Genomic DNA, 17,856 nt, shown 5'->3' on the forward strand with positions numbered 1-17,856 from the left:
AGCCCATTGCCAATATGAAATACTGCATTATGTGGGAAACAGTCATCTGTGATTTTTCGCAATTTTTGTTGCCATTAATTGGCTGACTGTCACCTCTCATGCCATGCCTATCTCTGCCCACACCCACTACCTCTTCACCATTATCAGTCTCCGGAAGAAGGTTAAGCTATTGAACACCCATTCAGGCCTGCAGTATAGAATTCTGCACCTGCCTGCTTCCTCTCCTGTCATCTTAATCCTCTCTCTCCAACACTCATCTTAGTACATTGCAATGTAATGACCTGGGACATCAAACATTAATAATAATGAAATTAATGCATGCTTCAAGAATATTTTAGATTTTCCAGCAAACCTGTCTCTCAGAAACTTCATGCAACATTGTTGTTAGAATGCAGATGAAGCAATTTAAAAATCCCATTAGCAATCATTATCCTGTGTACTTGTACTAATATATAAATGAAATAGTATTTCTGGAGTGAATTTGCTCCTCTGATTTTTGTAGAAAATGCTTCAATTGTGAATGACATATGAATTCACCTAAGTCAAATTGCAGCAGTGACCATAATCAATTGTGCGATTCAGTAATGTGCTGCAATTACGTAGCGATATTGCAATAATTTTGGTTAAACCAGATGATAATTAGTTTTACCCACATTGTCAGGTTCTGTAGCTGCTCAATACCAATTCTGCTAATTAGTATTAACTGTTTCAAAAACAAATTGCAAACATAAAAAAGGAGCATAAAAAAAAGAGCATTGAATTCAATTCTGGCCATTTGTGATACATGACAGAGGAAATTTCCCATTCATCTGATGTAGGGGATTCCATCATCGCGGGATAGACAGTATCGAGATGAGATGCTTGTCCCATTGGGAACACTCAGCATGGGTTCATGAAGGGTAGGTCATGTTTAACTAATTTGGTGGAATTCTTTGAGGATATTACTTGCATGGTAGACAATGGGGAACCTGTGGCTGTGGTGTATCTGGATTTCCAGAAAGCATTTGACAAGGTGCCACACCAAAGGCTGCTACATAAGATAAAGTTGCACGGTATTACAGGTAATGGTGATAATGGGAACTGCAGATGTTGGAGAATCCAAGATAATAAAATGTGAAGCTGGATGAACACAGCAGACCCGAAGAGTCTAGGCCCGAAACGTCAGCTTTTGTGCTCCTGAGATGCTGCTTGGCCTGCTGTGTTCATCCAGCTTCACACTTTATTACAAGTAATGTATCGTCATGGATAGAGGATTGGTTGACCAATAGAAAGCAAAGCGTAGGGGTAAACGGGTGTTTTCTTGTTGGCGGTCAGTGGCTAGTGGTGTGCCTCAGGGATCAATGTTGGGACCTCAATTGTTTACAATTTACATAGATGATTTGGAGTTGGGGACTAAGTGTGGTGTGTCAAAATTTGCAGATGACACTAAGGTAAGTGGTAGAGCAAAGTGTGCAGAAGACACTGAAAGTCTACAGGGAGATATAGATAGCCTAAGTGAGTGGGCAAAGGTCTGGCAGATGGTGTACAATGTTGATAACTGTGAGGTCATCCATTTTGGTAGGAATAACAGCAAAATTGACTATGTTTTAAATGGTAAAAAATTGCAGCATGCTGCTGTGCAGAGGGACTTGGGTGTCCTTGTGCATGAATCGCTGAAGGTGGGATTGCAGGTGCAGCAGGTAATTAAAAAGGCAAATGGAATTTTGTCTGTCATTGCCAGAGGGATGGAGTTTAAAAACAGGGAGGCCATGCTACAGCTGTATAGGGTCCTGGTGAGGCCACACCTGGAGTACTGTGTGCAGTTTTGGTCTCCTTACTTGAGAAGAGATATAACTGGAGGGTGTGCTGAGGAGATTCACTCGGTTGATTCCAGAGTTGAGAGGGTTGGATTATGAGGAGAGACTGAGTAGACTGGGATTATACTCATTGGAATTCAGAAGAATAAGGGGAGATCTTATAGAAACATATAAGATTATGAAGGGAATAGATAAAGTGGAGGCAGGGAGGTTGTTTCCACTAGCTTTTGAAACAAGGGCTAGATAGCATCGCCTCAAAATAAAGTGAAGCAGATGTAGGACTGAGGTCAGGAGGAACTTCTTCACCCAAAGGGTTGTGAATCTGTGGAGTTCCCTGCCCAGTGAAACAGTTGAAGCTACTTCGCTGAATGTTTTTAAGGCAAGTCTAGATGCATTTTTGAACTGTGAAGGAATTAAGGGTTATGGTGAGTGGGCGGGTAAGTGGAGCTGAGTCTCAAAGATCAGCCATGACCTTATTAAATGGGAGGGCAGGCTCGAGGGGCCAGAAGGCCTACTCCTGCTCTTGGTTCTTATGTTCTTATGTAATGTTGATGGAGGAATTGGGGTAAACCCTGGAAAACTGGCATTGCCAATATGTAGACTGTTTCTCAGTGGCATTTGCAGGACTTCTGTTGAGGTTATAAAAGACAAATGGGAGACCTCTTATGGAAATTCACTCCCTTTGACACATTAGGTTCTTTTGTGAGTGTGTGTGTGTGTGTCTGTGTGTGCGTGTGCGCGCGCGCATGAGTGTGCGTGTCTGTCTCTCTCTGTCTTTTTAAGGAATATCTCTGCCATGGTGATTGAACAATGAAGAGCTCACTGTAATGTTGTGCCACTGAAAATCAAACAGTATTCCATGGCTGACCGAAATGTTCAGCACCTGGTCACACTCTTGCTTTTGAACCATAATGTTATCGAGACCAATCTCATTTCTGATTTTGAACACACAATCTAAACAGAAATTTTAGTGTAGTGCTGAATGAGGACTACACTGGCAGGAGCGTTGACATTCAGATGAACCATTTCAGCAATGCATTGGCAACCCTGAGTTAGATGTATAAGACTCCATAGTACCACTTTAAATAACAGCATATGTGTTCTCTGTAAATTGCAAGATCTGAGCATTTTGGTATATCTCCCTTTCTGTTGGAGAGGAGTAAATAACATCATTTGAATAATAGCCACAGGCTGGGAATCCATTAGCAGAATCTCCTATTGGTAATGAACATGTTGCCTGTCGGGCTGAAAGCCTATAAGACTTTGTGCTTGCAGGCAGTCTGGCTGGCTACATGCAAATACACTGCAGCCAGCTCATTAACTGTTCATTATTGATGGGCCTGACAAACCTTGTGTTGGAGATAGGAAGGAAACGTATGCGCCCATTATTACCTCACAGGGACGAAGATCCGGGTGCAATGTCTAAAAGGCACCCAGAGAGGCTTTCATTCCCTGCAGACAGGAGCAGCAGTTTGCCTGCCTTCTGAAGGTAGTGACACTCTCTCATCTAATGGAAAAGTTGCTGCTGCTGGCATCACAATTGGGTCTCCGATCAGCCAATGGGTGTCCTCATGGCTCAGGGATGCTTCATTGCAGGATGTCTTCCAGGGCTCCAAGGAACATTGGGAGGTCTGGTTTCCTCCAGACAGTAGCACCCTTCCCCGACCCCCACCCCCCAACCTGAACAAGGCCAACTGGGCAGAGGTTACACTGGAGGTTAGCAGCTCTAACATAAATGCTCTGCAAGGGTTAATGCCAATTTGTGTTCATTTGAGAGTGGAATCTGTCAGGGCATCAAACGATATAAATGTCTGAGTGGAGAGGGATATCAGGCGTGAGTTTTGGTTGCATCAGAAGGAACATGTGGATTGAAGATGTGGGAGATCTTTCATGCTCTGAAAGTTGCACCAGTTGCAGAACAGTGTTTGCAAAGAACACCTCACATGTATTAGCTGGGAGCTATCCTGGACGTAGATGCTTATTAAGAAATTATACACCTCATGACAACATTCAATCCTTTTGTCTGACTTCAGGAATAAAAAGTCTTAATTTGAGGGAGTGCTGGAAGACTGATGGAGGTTTCCTTGACATTCGTTCTCAATCCCAGCTGAATAGGTGAGTTCAGAACAGGTGAAGGTGGAATGAGTAATAGGTGGAGAAGCTGGAATTTCAACCGACTGGTGCTGACAAGTAAAGATAAAGGAATAATACTTCAACGTATTTGTGGAAAGAGATTATACATAACTGTGAGTGGATTCTTTGTATTTCTACTGAAAGTAAGAGACAGCTTACCCACCATGTCACCTATCCCCCACCCCCAAACCCAACACCCTGTTCCAGTTTCAGCTCCACCTCACAGAATGGAGAGACAAAACTCTCATAGGACACACCGTCACTCCCTTGCATCACCTACCAAAAGTACCACATTCACCTCAGGAGACAGACATGCTAATTTAAGCTTCAGGATCACAATCCACAATTGATGGAGGATTTGACAGCCAAGATTCCCCTGAAAGTCTAAGGACTACTGAAGACCAGGCGTCTATGGGGGCCCCATGATTTTGAGCCCCCTGCATGAACCATATTAATCCCTACAGTGCTGAGACATGCCAATCGGCCCATCGAGTCCACATCCAACCCTCTCAAAAGCATCCTCACCACACCCAACCTCCCACCATATCCCTGTAATCCTGCATTTCCCATGGCTAATCCGCCTAGCCTACACATCCCTGGACACTCTGTACAAATTAGCATGGTCAACCCACCTAATTTGCACATCTGTGGACTGTGGGAAGAAGCCAGAGCACCAAGAGGAAACCCACGCAGCCACTGGGAGAATGTGTAAGCCCCACACAGACAGTCACCTGAGGGTGGAATCGAACTGGAGTCATTGGTGCTGTGAGTGCTAACCACTGAGCCACTGTGCTGCCCCTGTTGGAGAAGCCAAGACAAGCAGGGAACATTGAGATGAGATGCTTGTGACTACGTGCAAGCTTGAGAAAAAGGTAAAGAAGCCTGTACACGGTCTGGGTCCTGTTATATTTGCAGTGTGCGAATAGTAGGTTTTCTCTGTGGAAAGTTTGGTGCCCTCTGTGGAAATGCAGGTCCAGCAGAATACTCAGTGGCGGATAGATATTGTTTAAGACGTACATTCCAACACTTTAGCTGTGGAATCAGTGGCTTTGTGAAAAGGGGAACATGGCACCAGAAGCTCTACTCCTCAAGGAGACGGGGAGATGCTGTCACACCCTGCCAATAAGGAGTGGTGCATGGCACCTGCTTAGGAGCCTTCATTCACAAAGAGTAGCACTGCCTCACTACTTTCATTGTTGGTCCAAAATACTTTACTAGGCGAGGCTGGGGATGATGGCAAGGAACAAGGTGGGGTAGACATGCCCTTGGACCCATACATGAGATTCCAGTAGTTTGGAGCTCTCAAAGCCTTGGGCATTCGGCACATGCTTGCCATGGTCATCCACAGCAAAGGGGTATTATCGTGATTGTCTCCAGCTTACCTGAAGATGCTGGTGTGAGCAGAAGAAGCAAAGACTTTAAAAAGAAAAAGCACAAAGTTGGCACTGTAATTTAGTATTGGTTTATAATTTTGAATATACACAACCAATAACGTACATATTTCTGTGTACTTTTAGAAAAATTTCAGCACTTCCAATGGTATAAAAAGCATGCCCCCTATTTGGTACATTTTGAAGGTTCGAAGGGGGACCAGGATGTGAGATAGAATATGTGAACATAAGAACAGGCTTGTTGGGCTGAATGGCCTAATTGTGCTCCTTTTTGTATCTTATAAACAGGAGTAGCCCATTCACTCCATTGAGCCAGCTCCTCCAATTAGTATGGTCATGGCTGATTGGACTTTTCAATGTGTTTTATTCACATTATCCCCACAACATTTTATGCCACAGTAATGAGAAACTTGTCATCGTCAATTTTAAATCTCCTCAAGAGCTTCCACGGTGCTATGGGGTACAGGATACCAAAGATTCATAACTATCAGTGTGAAAACATTTCTTCCTATCTCAGTCCTAGATGTCATCCCCTTACCTTTAAGTAACATCCCCAGTTCTAGCCTCCAGAATCATAGAAACATCTTACCTGCATCAACTCAGTCTATCCCTTTGTGTGATGTTAGTTTACAATCTTTAGTGAATATTCGAATGTTGTGATAATCATTCTGTGGAATATGACTTAAAATGTAAGCACAATGGGCATCCCCACTATGCACTCTGGCTCAGGTCACTTACAACGGTGTAAATGCAGTAAATGCATGTTGCTGAATCACAATAATTGGGAAATGTAGGTTTATGCATGTATGTGTGAGTGTTGTAAAGATTTTTGATAGCAGCACTAATTTCCTAATGTGTGTGACAAAGTTCCATTGCCCCTTCTGTTCGGGAAGAATGGGTAGAAGTTGTAGGTTTATAAGGAGCTCTGCAAGGGATGGTAATAGCGTTTGGTTCTTATATCAGGTGATTGGATGCTGGTCATGCAAATAGTATATTGTTGGGTAAACCTCGCTTGGGTCAGGCTTTATCTGGCATCCCCCAGCATTTATTAAGCACTCTGTCTATGACCTCCTCCTGGTCTGACAAATCTTCAACATTTGAGGGCAGCTGATGTTCCTCATAACGAGGAGCTCTCACAGTGGCTACACAATCGCCAGATCAGGATGAGTTGTCAAACCCTCAAAACTTTGAAAGGAAGTTTGCATTATTAATCTTGTTCACTTTGATTCTACATATCTATATAATTGTTAATTTGACAACATAAGCATAAGTACGTAGATGTAAACCTGTTTGGAATTTCTTTTTGAGGAAAAGGGGCGTGTTACGTTGTCTTGCAGCAAATGCATATACCTTTAAGGAATATGCTCATGACATCATCAACATGTTACAGCATGTGATCTAAGGCTCTTAGCCTCTAACTTACTGAGTTCTGTCCTCTTGCAAAATTCAAAATGCACGTGTACGAGATTTAAAGAACAGTAAAATACAGACCAAGCTTTTGACCAAAGGCCACAAGCTGATGTGGAAGGAATCCTCTGATGAGGTAACAGCTGTGGAAATGGCAGGAAGAGAGAGTTGCAAATTGCAATGGAGTTCTTGTTTGGAGTTTGCTGGGGAGATCCACTGAATTTCAGTAAGTCGCAGGTCACGGCAATCAAATTCAGAGTCGCAGCGTTAGAAATGTAGACACTAACATTGCCATGGTAGCCACCTCATTTAAATGCCTATTTCCAGCCATAATGCTAATCCTGGGGTACTGTTGATCATATTCCGATTGTATGCAGGAATCAAAGAAGTGGTACTTTTCCAAGTTATAGTAAAGATCCAGGTCACAGTATGTACTAGACCCAGGTCGTAGTAACGTCTCGAGCTAGTTCAAAGCTTGAAATTCTTCAATGCACGTATAGATGTGGCAAAAGAAATTGATGTTATCGAGCAGGAAGGTTAACAATTGTACTCACTCATACAGCAAGAGAAGCAGCATATGGGAGATGAAATCAGTAAGGTTGAAGACATAATTCCCATGGCACCACACAAATGAAAATCAGAGACTCATAACCTACTTGCATCATTGATACAACACTTCTATTTTCTCAGAAGGACACAAGTCTCTCAGCTGTATTGCCCTATACACAACTGGTGTGAAATTCACTACCCATTCTGATTTCCATATTCCACTGTTAGGTCAAGTTAGAGTTAGGAATAAGATAGACATTTATTACTTGCCATTCGTCACCATAGAAGATAACAAAGTCACCCTAGGGGGAAGGAAATGTCCATAAAGATATTGTTAATGTGGGCTGCGCTATTCAGGGCAAGATGGTGGCCTAGTAGTGTTATTGCTAGACTATTAATCTGGAGACCCAGATAATATTCTGGAGAAAACCAAAAGAACTTCAGATGCTGTAAATCAGGAAGAAAAACAAAGTTGCTGGAAAAGCTCAACAGGTCCATCAGCATCCCTGAAGGAGAAAACAGAGTTAACGTTTCGTGTCCAAACTGGCTTCTCAGAGAGGAAGGGTCACTGGACGTGAAACATTAACTCTGTTTTCTCCTTCAGGGATGCTGCCAGACCTGCTGAGCTTTTCTGGCAAGTTTGTAATATTCTGGGGACTCAGGTCCAAGTCCTACCCTGGCAGATGATGGAATCTGAATTCAATAAAATATATCTGGAATTAAGAATCTGTTGATGACCATGAAATCATTTCCGATTGTCAGAAAAGCCCATGTGGCTTGCTAATGTCCTTCAAGGAAGGAAATCTGCCATCCTCAAATCGTCTGGCCTACATGTGACTCCAGAACCACAGCAATGTGATTGACTCTCAACTACCCTCTGAAATGTCCTAGCAAGCCATTCAGTTGCATCAATCACTACAAAGTCTCAAAGAAATGAAACTGGGCAGATCATCTGGCATTGACCTAGGCACCAGGAAAGACAAAGGCAGAAACAGCCCTGTCGACCCTGCAAAGTCCTCCTCACAAACATCTGGGGGCGAATGCCAAAATTGAGAGAGCTGTCTGACAGATTAGTCAAGCAACAGCCTGACACAGTCATACTCACGGAAGAATCATACCTTACAGACAATGTCCCAAGCACCATCATCACCATCACTGACCTGACCCACTGGCCGGATAGACACAGCAAAGGGGGCAGCACAATGGTATACAGTTAGGATGGTGTTGCTCTAGGACTCCTTAGCATTGACTCTGGGCCTCATGAAGTATCATGGCTTCAGGTTAAATGTGGGCAAGGAAACTTCCTGCTGATTGCCACATACCGTCGTCCCTCAGCTGATGAATCAATATTCCTCATTGTTGAAAAACACTTAGAGGAGGCGCTGAGGATGGCCAGGGCACAAATGTACTCTGGGTGGGGGATTTCAATGTCCACCACCAAGAGTGGCTCGGCAACAGCACTACTAATTGAGCTGGTCGGGTTCTAAAGGACATAGCTGCTAGACTGGGTCAGTGGCATGTAGTGAGGGAACCAGCAGGAGGGAAAAACTTATTTCGCCCCATCCTTACCAATCTGCCAGCTGCAGTTGCATCTGTCCAAGACAGTATTGGTAAGAGCGACTGCCCCACAGTCCTTGTTGAGACAAATTCCTGCCTTCCCATTGAGAATAACCTCCATCGTGTTGTGTGACTATCAACGTGTTAAATGGGACAGACTTCACACAGATCTAGCAATTCAAGACTGGGCATTCATGAAGCGCAGTGGCCCATCAACAGCAGCAGAACTGTACTCCAGCACAATCTGTAACTTCATGGCCCAGCATATCCCCTACTCAACCATTACCATCAAGCCAGGGGATCAACACTGGTTCAATGGAGAGTTCAAGGGGGCATGCCAGGAGCAGCACCATGCATACCTGAAGATGAGGTATCAACCTGGTGACGTCAGCAAACAGTACTACTTGCACGTCAAACAGCACAGGCAGCAAGTGATAGACAGAGCTAAGGTTTCCCACAACCAACGGATCATATCTAAACTCTGCTGTCCCGCCCATTCCAGTCATGAATGGTGGTGGACAATTAAGCAACTCTCTGGAGGAAGACGCTCCACAAATATCCCCATTCTCAATGATGGAAGAGCCCAGCACATCAGTGCAAAATATAAGGCTGAAGTATTCGCTGCAATCTTCAACCAGAAGTGCCAAATGGATGATCCATCTCGGCTTCCTCCAGTGGTCCCCAGCATTACTGATATCAGTCTTCAGCCAATTCGATTCACTCCACGTGATATCAAGAAATGGTTGGAGGGACTGGATACAGCAAAGGCTATGGGCTCTGACATTGTTCTGGCAATAGTACTGAAGACTTGTGCTCCAGAACTTGCTGCTCCCCCAGCCAAGCTCTTCCAGTACAGTTACAACACTGGTATCCACCTGACAATGTGTAAAATTGCCCAAGTACATCCTGTACACAAAAAGCAGGACAAATCCCACCTGTCCAATTATGGCCAGTATAGGATGGCCCAAAGGACTAAAAGATAATAATTATATTAAACAGCTATATGGGGAAAATAGATTATACAAGCTGGGAAAATGGGCTGGGAAAGTTTAGGGTGATGCTTGACAAGCTACATGACCTCAAATGAGCCCTGTGAATATTCCTTGATAGGCTGAAGATGGCACCTACAACTTGTCTTGACTCCAGCTGTGTTTTCTGTGCTGGCCAACAGTTTTGTCTATTGTATTTGTTGTTTTTTTCTGTGCCTTACTGTTTGTTACACTGTATAAGAGAGGTAGAGAGAGAGGGTTTCATTCCAAGGCGTGGGACTTTGCCTTGGCTTGGAATCGTGAATGGTGCCAGGAACAAACCTAAGTCTTCTGGACCAGCCATCAATCAAGGGGACCCCAATGGGAAGAAGGGCCCAAAACTTTTTTTCTGTTTTCTCTCTTTTATTATTACCACAATAATCATCTATTATTACTCAAAAAGCATTCATATTTCAGCAAATTGCTATTAGACGAGCTTTCTCTTAATTATATTTACCTGACTCTGAAAATAACCACTTGGATACAGGCTGTGATCTAAGACACCACCTCATCAGTCTACTAATGACCATCAGTGAGTTGATGGAGGATGTCATCAACAGTGCTACCCCAGTAGCATCTGTTCAGCAACAACCTGCTGAATGACACTCAGTTTGGGTTCCACCAGGGCCATTCTGCACCTCACTACAGCCTAGGTTCAAGCACGGTCAAAACAGCTGAATTTCAGAGGTGAAGTGAGAGTGACAGCCCTTGACATCAAGGTTGCATTTGACCAAGTGTGGCATCAAGGACCTCCAGCAAAGCTGGAATCAGTGGATATCAGGTGGCGAACTCTCCAATGTTTGGAGTCATACCTGGCACATAGGAAGATGGTTGTGGTTGTTGGAGATCAATCATCTCAGCTCCAGGACCTCTCTGCAGAAGTTCCTCAGGATAGTGTCCTAGGCCCAACCATCTTCAGCTGCTTCATCAATGACCTTCCCTCCAACATAAGGTCAAAAGTGGGGATGTTCGCCGATGATTGCACACTGTTCAGCACCATTCGTGACTCTGTTCAGCACCATTCATGACTCCTCAGACACTGAAGCAGTCCATGTTCATGTGCAACAAAATCTGGACAATATCCAGGCTTGAGCTGACAAGTGGCAAGTAACATCTGTGCCACACAAATGCCAGGCTATGACCATCAGTAATAAGAGATAATCTAGTCGCTGATTCTTGACATTCAACAGTGTTACCATTACTGAATCACCCACTATAAACATCCTGAGAGTAATCATTGATCAGAAACTCGACTGGACTCACCACTTAAATACAACGGCTACGAGGGCAGGCCAGAGGCTAGGAATACTACGGCAAGTAACTTACCTTCTGACTCTCCAAAGTCTGTCCATCATCTACAAGGCACAAGCCAGGGGTGTGATGGAATACTCCCCACTTGCCTGGATGAGTGCAGCTTCAACAACACTCAAGAAGTTTGGCACCATCCAGGACAAAGCAGCCCCCTTGATTGGCATGACATCTACACCCTCCACCACTGACACTCAGTAGCAACAGTGTGTATTATCTACAAGATGCACTGCAGAACTTCACCAAAGATCCTCAGACGGCACCTTTGAAAGGCACAGCTACTTCCATCTAGAAGGACAGGAGATATGTAGGAACACCACCACCTTCAAGTTCCCTTCCAAGCCACTCACTGTCCTGAGATGAAAATGTATTGCCATTCTTTCACTGTTACTGGGTCCAAACCCTGGAATTCCATCCCCTAATGACATTGTGGATCAACGCACAGCAGCTGGACTGCAGCAGTTCAAGAAGGCAGCTCACCACCACCTTCTCAACGGCAACTTGGGATGGGCAAGAAATGCTGGCCAGCCAGTGATGCCCACACCCCACAAAATGATTTATAAGTAGTTACTTACAGTAGGTATCAGTTATTGAATGTCTGGCTTTGACAAAGTGCTAAGAAAACACAAATTAGTCTTTAAACAAGGCAGACAAAGTGATACAATTGAGCATCAGAAGGGCAAAGTCAAGATAAATGGCGATGCCCAAGTAACATTTTGCAAGGATAGGTCAGCACCTTTTAATCACTTAGAAACAGTAAGAGATAAATATACCAGAAAGAACAGGGCAATTTAGACGGTGAAGAGCAGTGAATGGGCCACACACATTGTGGTAGTTCAAAAACCAAATGGCTGTGTTTGTATTTGTGATGATATACAAACAGTAAATGAGGGATTGAGATGGCAGTTATTCAATGTCTACTAGTGATTTTTAAAAAATAGCTAATGGAGAAATGTCCATTAAAATGGTTGTCAAATTAGGAGTAATTGACAATAATGAACTACTTATGATTCATTTATACAAAGAGATACTGTACCTTTTGGGGTGCCTATTACTCATGGAGTATTCCAGAGAAGTGAAGAAAATTCTGCAGAATGGACCCAGTTTGATCCCAAGAAACAATAGGTTTCAGCGTGCGAAGCCTCACCACAGACATTTAGGTGTGGTAGTATCTCACGTAATGGAATCTGGTGTAGAGAAGTCTGTAGCTTATGTTTCAACTACCTGAACAAATTCAGAACAGAATTACTGACAAGTTATTTTGATCAACAGTTACAATAAAGTGATAATAATTGAGCCTGTACCCAATTCCTCAAATGTTAGTGAACCGCTATTAAAGTTTTGAAGAATTTGTTTGCAAAAACGTTTTTTTTTCAAGAGGTTTTGATATCCGATAATGGTCCACAGCTTCTACCTGAAGAAAGTCAGATGGCACCTGATGCTAGTCTATAGTCCAACATGCTTTCGGAGTCACAAGGTTTTTGAAGCGCTACTCCTTCGTCAGGTGAAGGCAACTTGACCAAGGAGCAGGTCCCTGAAAGCTTTGATTTCAAATAAACCAGTTGGATCATAACCTGGCATCGTGTGACTTCTGACCTTGTCCACCCCAGTCCAACACTGGCACCTCTACACCAGAAGATTTTGAAATATTTCCGAGTAAGAAAGGAATCCAAAACATTCTAATATCACTTCTCACTGAGTATTGCATGATGCTGCAAAAAGAAATGCACAGAATGTGGACCAGATTTTCTCGGAAGCTAAAGTAGCCATTGTCTTACCAGATCATTGGGCTGCCCTCTTATTAGAGAGAGAGAATTGGTGGTCGTTTAACCTGACGAGCACAGTGCCTCAGGACAAGTTGAGAAGTAGAGCCCTCAGCAAATGTGAGAATTAAACCCATGTTGGCATAAAATCTCCACAGCACAAAGTAGCCAACCCAGCTAACTGAACCTCTTCCTCCCCCCGCTTCTCAGAAGCACTTACTAGGTGACAAGCTGAGCCATAATTTACACGTTGCCGTTCAAAATAAATGAGACAATGTTCTGTTCTCTTATAAAGAATCACACAGCCCACAACAGGTTGCTCACCTTATCTGAATTAGCTGTAATTACCCTCCTAGGATGATGTTTAGTTTGTTTAATTCTACGGTAATAGTAAAGCAAAAGGAAAACAGGACCTGGTGGGTGATGAGTAATGATACATGAAGCATGAAATATACAGAGTTCAGTGCTGGTTGGAAGATCACGGTGGGAAACTGCAGAGGTGATTAAAAAGATTAGTAGAGTTGTTGAAAATAGACTAGATGTGTTTACAAATTTACAAAATGAAGATTGGGTAGAGACTGTCAGTGTCGTACAGACTATTTGCTTGAAAAAGGAGATCTGACGAAGTGAGAGTGTGATAAACCAGTTGTCATAACAAAATTCCTCCTCTAGGCTAAAGTAAAAGTGAGCATGGCAGTGAAGATCACAAGGGAACTGAAGATGATCATTGTCAAGGAAACCGCCCCTTGGAAGTTGGGGTTCTTCATTGAGGCTAATCATTCAATGTCACAGTTCTAACCATTAAATGAACTTGGCAATCAAAGTCAAAGTTCAGTGTTCATAATTTAAATTTTGTCGGGAAAAAGAAGGAATAAATTATTCTTTTCATTACTTCTTGTCAATAATGATTTTATTACATACGTAATTTTAAGGAAAATTTCTCTTGTAAATTGTTCTGGAATTATTAATCATCAATGTTTTAGCTGTGATTACAGTAAAAACAATCATGCAACCTAATCTCTTAATTTAAAATATCGTTGATAGCTTATTTATTCAAATTATCTTCTAAGAACTTATGTTCATTTATGCATTGTAGTGTATGAGCTTTCTTAAATGGGAAAGGTATGCAGAATTTGCAACATTTGAGGATGTTGTTAAATTACCATCTGTATTGTTCTCCTTTTAGGGTTATGAGTAGTTGCATAAAGGCTGCATTGAGCTGATATGTTAATTTTTCTCAGAGCAAGTCACAACATTCTCTCTGCTATCTTGGCCAAGACGTGACCCTCAGTCAACACCTATACAAATCATTTTGTAATTATTGAGTTGCTATTCTGGACCTCACCATGAACAAGTTGGTGGCTGTATTTCTGAAAGGTGCTACATTTCATAAGGACTTAATTGGATGTAAAATGGTGCTGGGCAACTCAAACTTGTGATAGGCACCATACAAATGCAAGTGTTTTTGTCTATGTTATATCTATAATGAAAACAATGCTGAGATGTTGAGGTGCAGGTTGCAGGGTTAGTGGAGTGGTGGTGTGGTTTGGCTGTTATGTAGCCTATCGTACACAGCCAGTCCTGGTGCTTGGTTTTAATATGGCAATGGCAAGGGCTTAGAATAGATTTCAGTATCGGCCTTATTTCAGAACACAATGTGGAGAAAGCATCAGAAGAATAGACAATCTAGTCATCCAAATGACAATGTGATGGAGCATGAACAAACTGCTTATGTTCCTTTTCTTCCAATGGCAGCTGCAATGCTCTGTTCCCTGTAATAGAGCTTTAAAGATCATACTATCCCTTTAAAAGGCAGCTTAAAGAGTAGGCTTCATTTGGAGGGGAGATTGTCTTTCACATTTTAATTATTGGGAACAGCAAATTATTTGTTTCTTTTCACATCATTTAGTTATGAAATTTATTTGTGGCAAAAGAATTACACATAAAGAATACAGTGTCCTATTTAAGACATACAAGGACAGAAGATGTGCGTCAGCTAAGCACGGTGCCCTGCAGTCTGCTGTAGAAGGTTATGGGGTTTCAGTCCCATGTCTGAGTGCAGCATGTTCTCTGTGTGGGACGCACAAGCACTGTCACATGCAATCATTTTACTTGCTGTTGCTTAAAGAGAGTGTCAGTGCTGCTGGCTGTGCAGAGCTAAATATATAAGCTACTGTGTTTTTGAGCTGCAGAGAGGGAATTTTTCCATTGTCAGTGCGATTCCGAAATCATTTGAGGTGAGAAGTGTAATCATCATTAAGGACTTTTCTGTGATTTTCTGTGCTTGTTCCTCTGGTGGGAGACCACGGCTGGAGTCAGTGCATTTTCAGTAATTCAGCGAATGATGGATCGCAGTAGCTTGCTGTCTGTATCAGGGTATGTAGCTATTTCTTCTTAAGGAGCATTTTAAAAAAACTTCTCTCATTTAATATTTGATTGCTTTAAATAGCTTTGTTACTTTTAAATGTTAATCTAATCAAAATGTACAACTGTCAATTAATGCTTTGCTATCAATTCATGTTAAGCAGGATCCTAAATCCTCATTAATAACAATGCTCGTGATACACATTTCATCTTACTCCTTCCTGCTGTCATCAAACTGTACAATTAGGCAGTATTCTAATGTCTGCACAAACTACATACAGTGATATATTGAACAATTGTACGCAAAGTGATTCATTAGAAAGGAACTGTAATTCCAATGTGACTTTCACATGCAATCTGTGAAAGGAAAGCCTGAGCAATTTATACATGTCATCTAAACTCCAAGACAGAATTTGTATTTTTTTAACTCATTCTAATGTGTTTAGTAAGGTTTCTGTGGTTGGTGACACATGTACGTAAGTTGCTTTCCTCTTGGAAAAATGCATGTGCTGCTGCTTCATGCTGACCATCACTGATTGAAATCCATTGTTACAGACTGATGCTTCCGTGTCTTCGATTGCTTAGAAGTAGAGGCAACATTTTGAAAGCCTGGTAATATTTAGAATGTACAACTTCTGGAAAAACCTAGGGTCTTCAGTGTTCCTGAAATTCTCAGCAGTTTATTGGTTAGAGTTTATTCCTTTTAGTTGTAAACTTTGCAGTCCTATTAGGAAAGTGAACATGACATGAAAGTATCACGCCGAGGCTTAAATTAGGGTTGATAGTCTGTAAAAGGTTGCAAATTCTCTTTGGAAACTTCTTCACAGCATCCGAGCAGATCTACAATTTTCTGAAATGTTTCTAAACAGGATGAATCATCCTGCATCGTGAAGTAGATTGTTTTTGTCTATTTTCATGCTGTGTATGCTGGGAAGAATTCATCTCAGAAAATATTCATTAGTCGAACTACTAAAAGAGGCAGCAGTAACTAACTTTGAAAGAATCCATGCTATCTGCGTGGTCAGTTGGATGAAACAGATTGAAAGGTACAATTTTTTTTGCTTTTCTTTTCATTTTGTATGATTTAATACCTTCAATACTTAAAAGGTGTAGTTAAATATGAGATATATGCTGAGTAAGTCAGAATACTTTATCCACGATAAACATCTCTGTTACGGTTCTATTGTGTGTTATTGTTAGAAAAGTAATAATCATTACATACAACATTAAATACTGTGTATGGATTAACACATGGCAGTAAGATAGTTTGGTGTGCACAGTATCAAATAATTCAGTAAAATTGATTAAAATGCTGCACTGTGAATCACATAGATGTTGTTACTTTGTTCAGACAATAATACCAACAGTGTTAGATACTTTTGTGAACATTGTTCATGGTTCACATTCGATTCCCTCAGAGAATTACTATTAAGAAAAGTTCAGGAGAATGTTTGACTTTTTTAATTTTGATGTGGCATTGTAAAGTCTTAGCTCCAAGGATTTTCTTTTAAACATAAACATTAAAAGATCGATTTCTAAACCAGCTAGCAACCAGAACATTGCGTTTGAATCAATAGTATGCTTTGAACATCACTCTTAACCATCTTTTAAAGACAGTAACTATTATTGCTATGGTTTTAAATTGGCAACAGCATCTTGCAGACGTTCTTAAAGTTTTCTCTCAAAATTTTTGCCTTGTCTTATTACAAAATCAGGCCAAAATATTTCCTAATTAGAATAGGATTGGAAGGCATTTCCATTAATTTTCTATCCAAAATCAAGAGTGCCAAATTTCCGAATTTTTTTGTATCTGCCTGTAATCTACCAATTGTGTCCCCAACCAGTTAATCATAATAAATTTAAGTAAAGGCTAGTGATACCACACTCCCTCTTACCCTTTCACTTCCTACTAAATTTCTTGACTTTTACTTTTCCAATCCAACTGAAGGTTGAATGAGAAGTGTTAAGTGCAGATGTTGGCAGGCCAGGAAAGAGGGGAATGGTTGACCATGTATGAAATGGTAACTAAGAAACCATCTTCAATTGTCATAAAAAGCCTGTTGGTTCACTAATCCTCTTTAGGGAAAGAAATTAGAAACCTGCCATCCTTACTTGGTCTGGCCTACATGTGACTCCAGACCCACAGCAATGTAATTCATTGTTAACTGCCCTCCAAAATGGCCCCAATGAGTCACATAATTCACAGATAGTTAGGGACTGGTGACAGATACTGGCCTTGCTGGTAACAGTCTCTTCCCACAAAAAAGTAAAAAGAAGTGTATTGCATGTATCTTTTTAAGTATGCTATCATCAAGGAAAAAGAGAAGCAGTCATGGTCAGAAGAAATAGAATCAGGTGGCATTTTAGGAAGATACACCTTCCAAACAGTATTACAGACAACTTGAGGACTTTAAGAATTCTGCTATAGAGATGTATATTGGAAAGTTATACATCTCCAATAGTAAAACTCCACTAGAAGAGGATCTGGAGCCATGGTTATTTCCAATAATTGTCCCAGTTATGATAATGTAGGTGATAATTGTCTTTGATTTTTATGGCA

The 17,856-nt window shown here is 41.6% G+C and overlaps 1 protein-coding gene across 4 annotated transcripts in view; it reads left to right on the top strand.

The window, feature by feature from the left end:
- Positions 1–17,856, top strand: part of sphkap (SPHK1 interactor, AKAP domain containing) — a 439,339-nt gene that overhangs the window by 295,494 nt on the left and 125,989 nt on the right. For 3 of the 4 annotated variants that reach the window (XM_048541821.1, XM_059651147.1, XM_048541823.1), the window contains exon 1: positions 15,060–15,308. The exons of the other annotated variant lie outside the window; for it this stretch is intronic. In XM_048541821.1, the coding sequence (XP_048397778.1) occupies positions 15,274–15,308 (35 nt within the window). In that variant the 5' untranslated portion in view covers positions 15,060–15,273. Of the gene's footprint in view, positions 1–15,059; positions 15,309–17,856 lie in introns of those variants that run through there. 4 annotated transcript variants of the gene reach the window in all.

The sequence above is a fragment of the Stegostoma tigrinum genome, chromosome 14, assembly GCF_030684315.1.
Source record: "Stegostoma tigrinum isolate sSteTig4 chromosome 14, sSteTig4.hap1, whole genome shotgun sequence".
In the NCBI taxonomy this organism is placed as follows: Eukaryota; Metazoa; Chordata; class Chondrichthyes; order Orectolobiformes; family Stegostomatidae; genus Stegostoma; species Stegostoma tigrinum.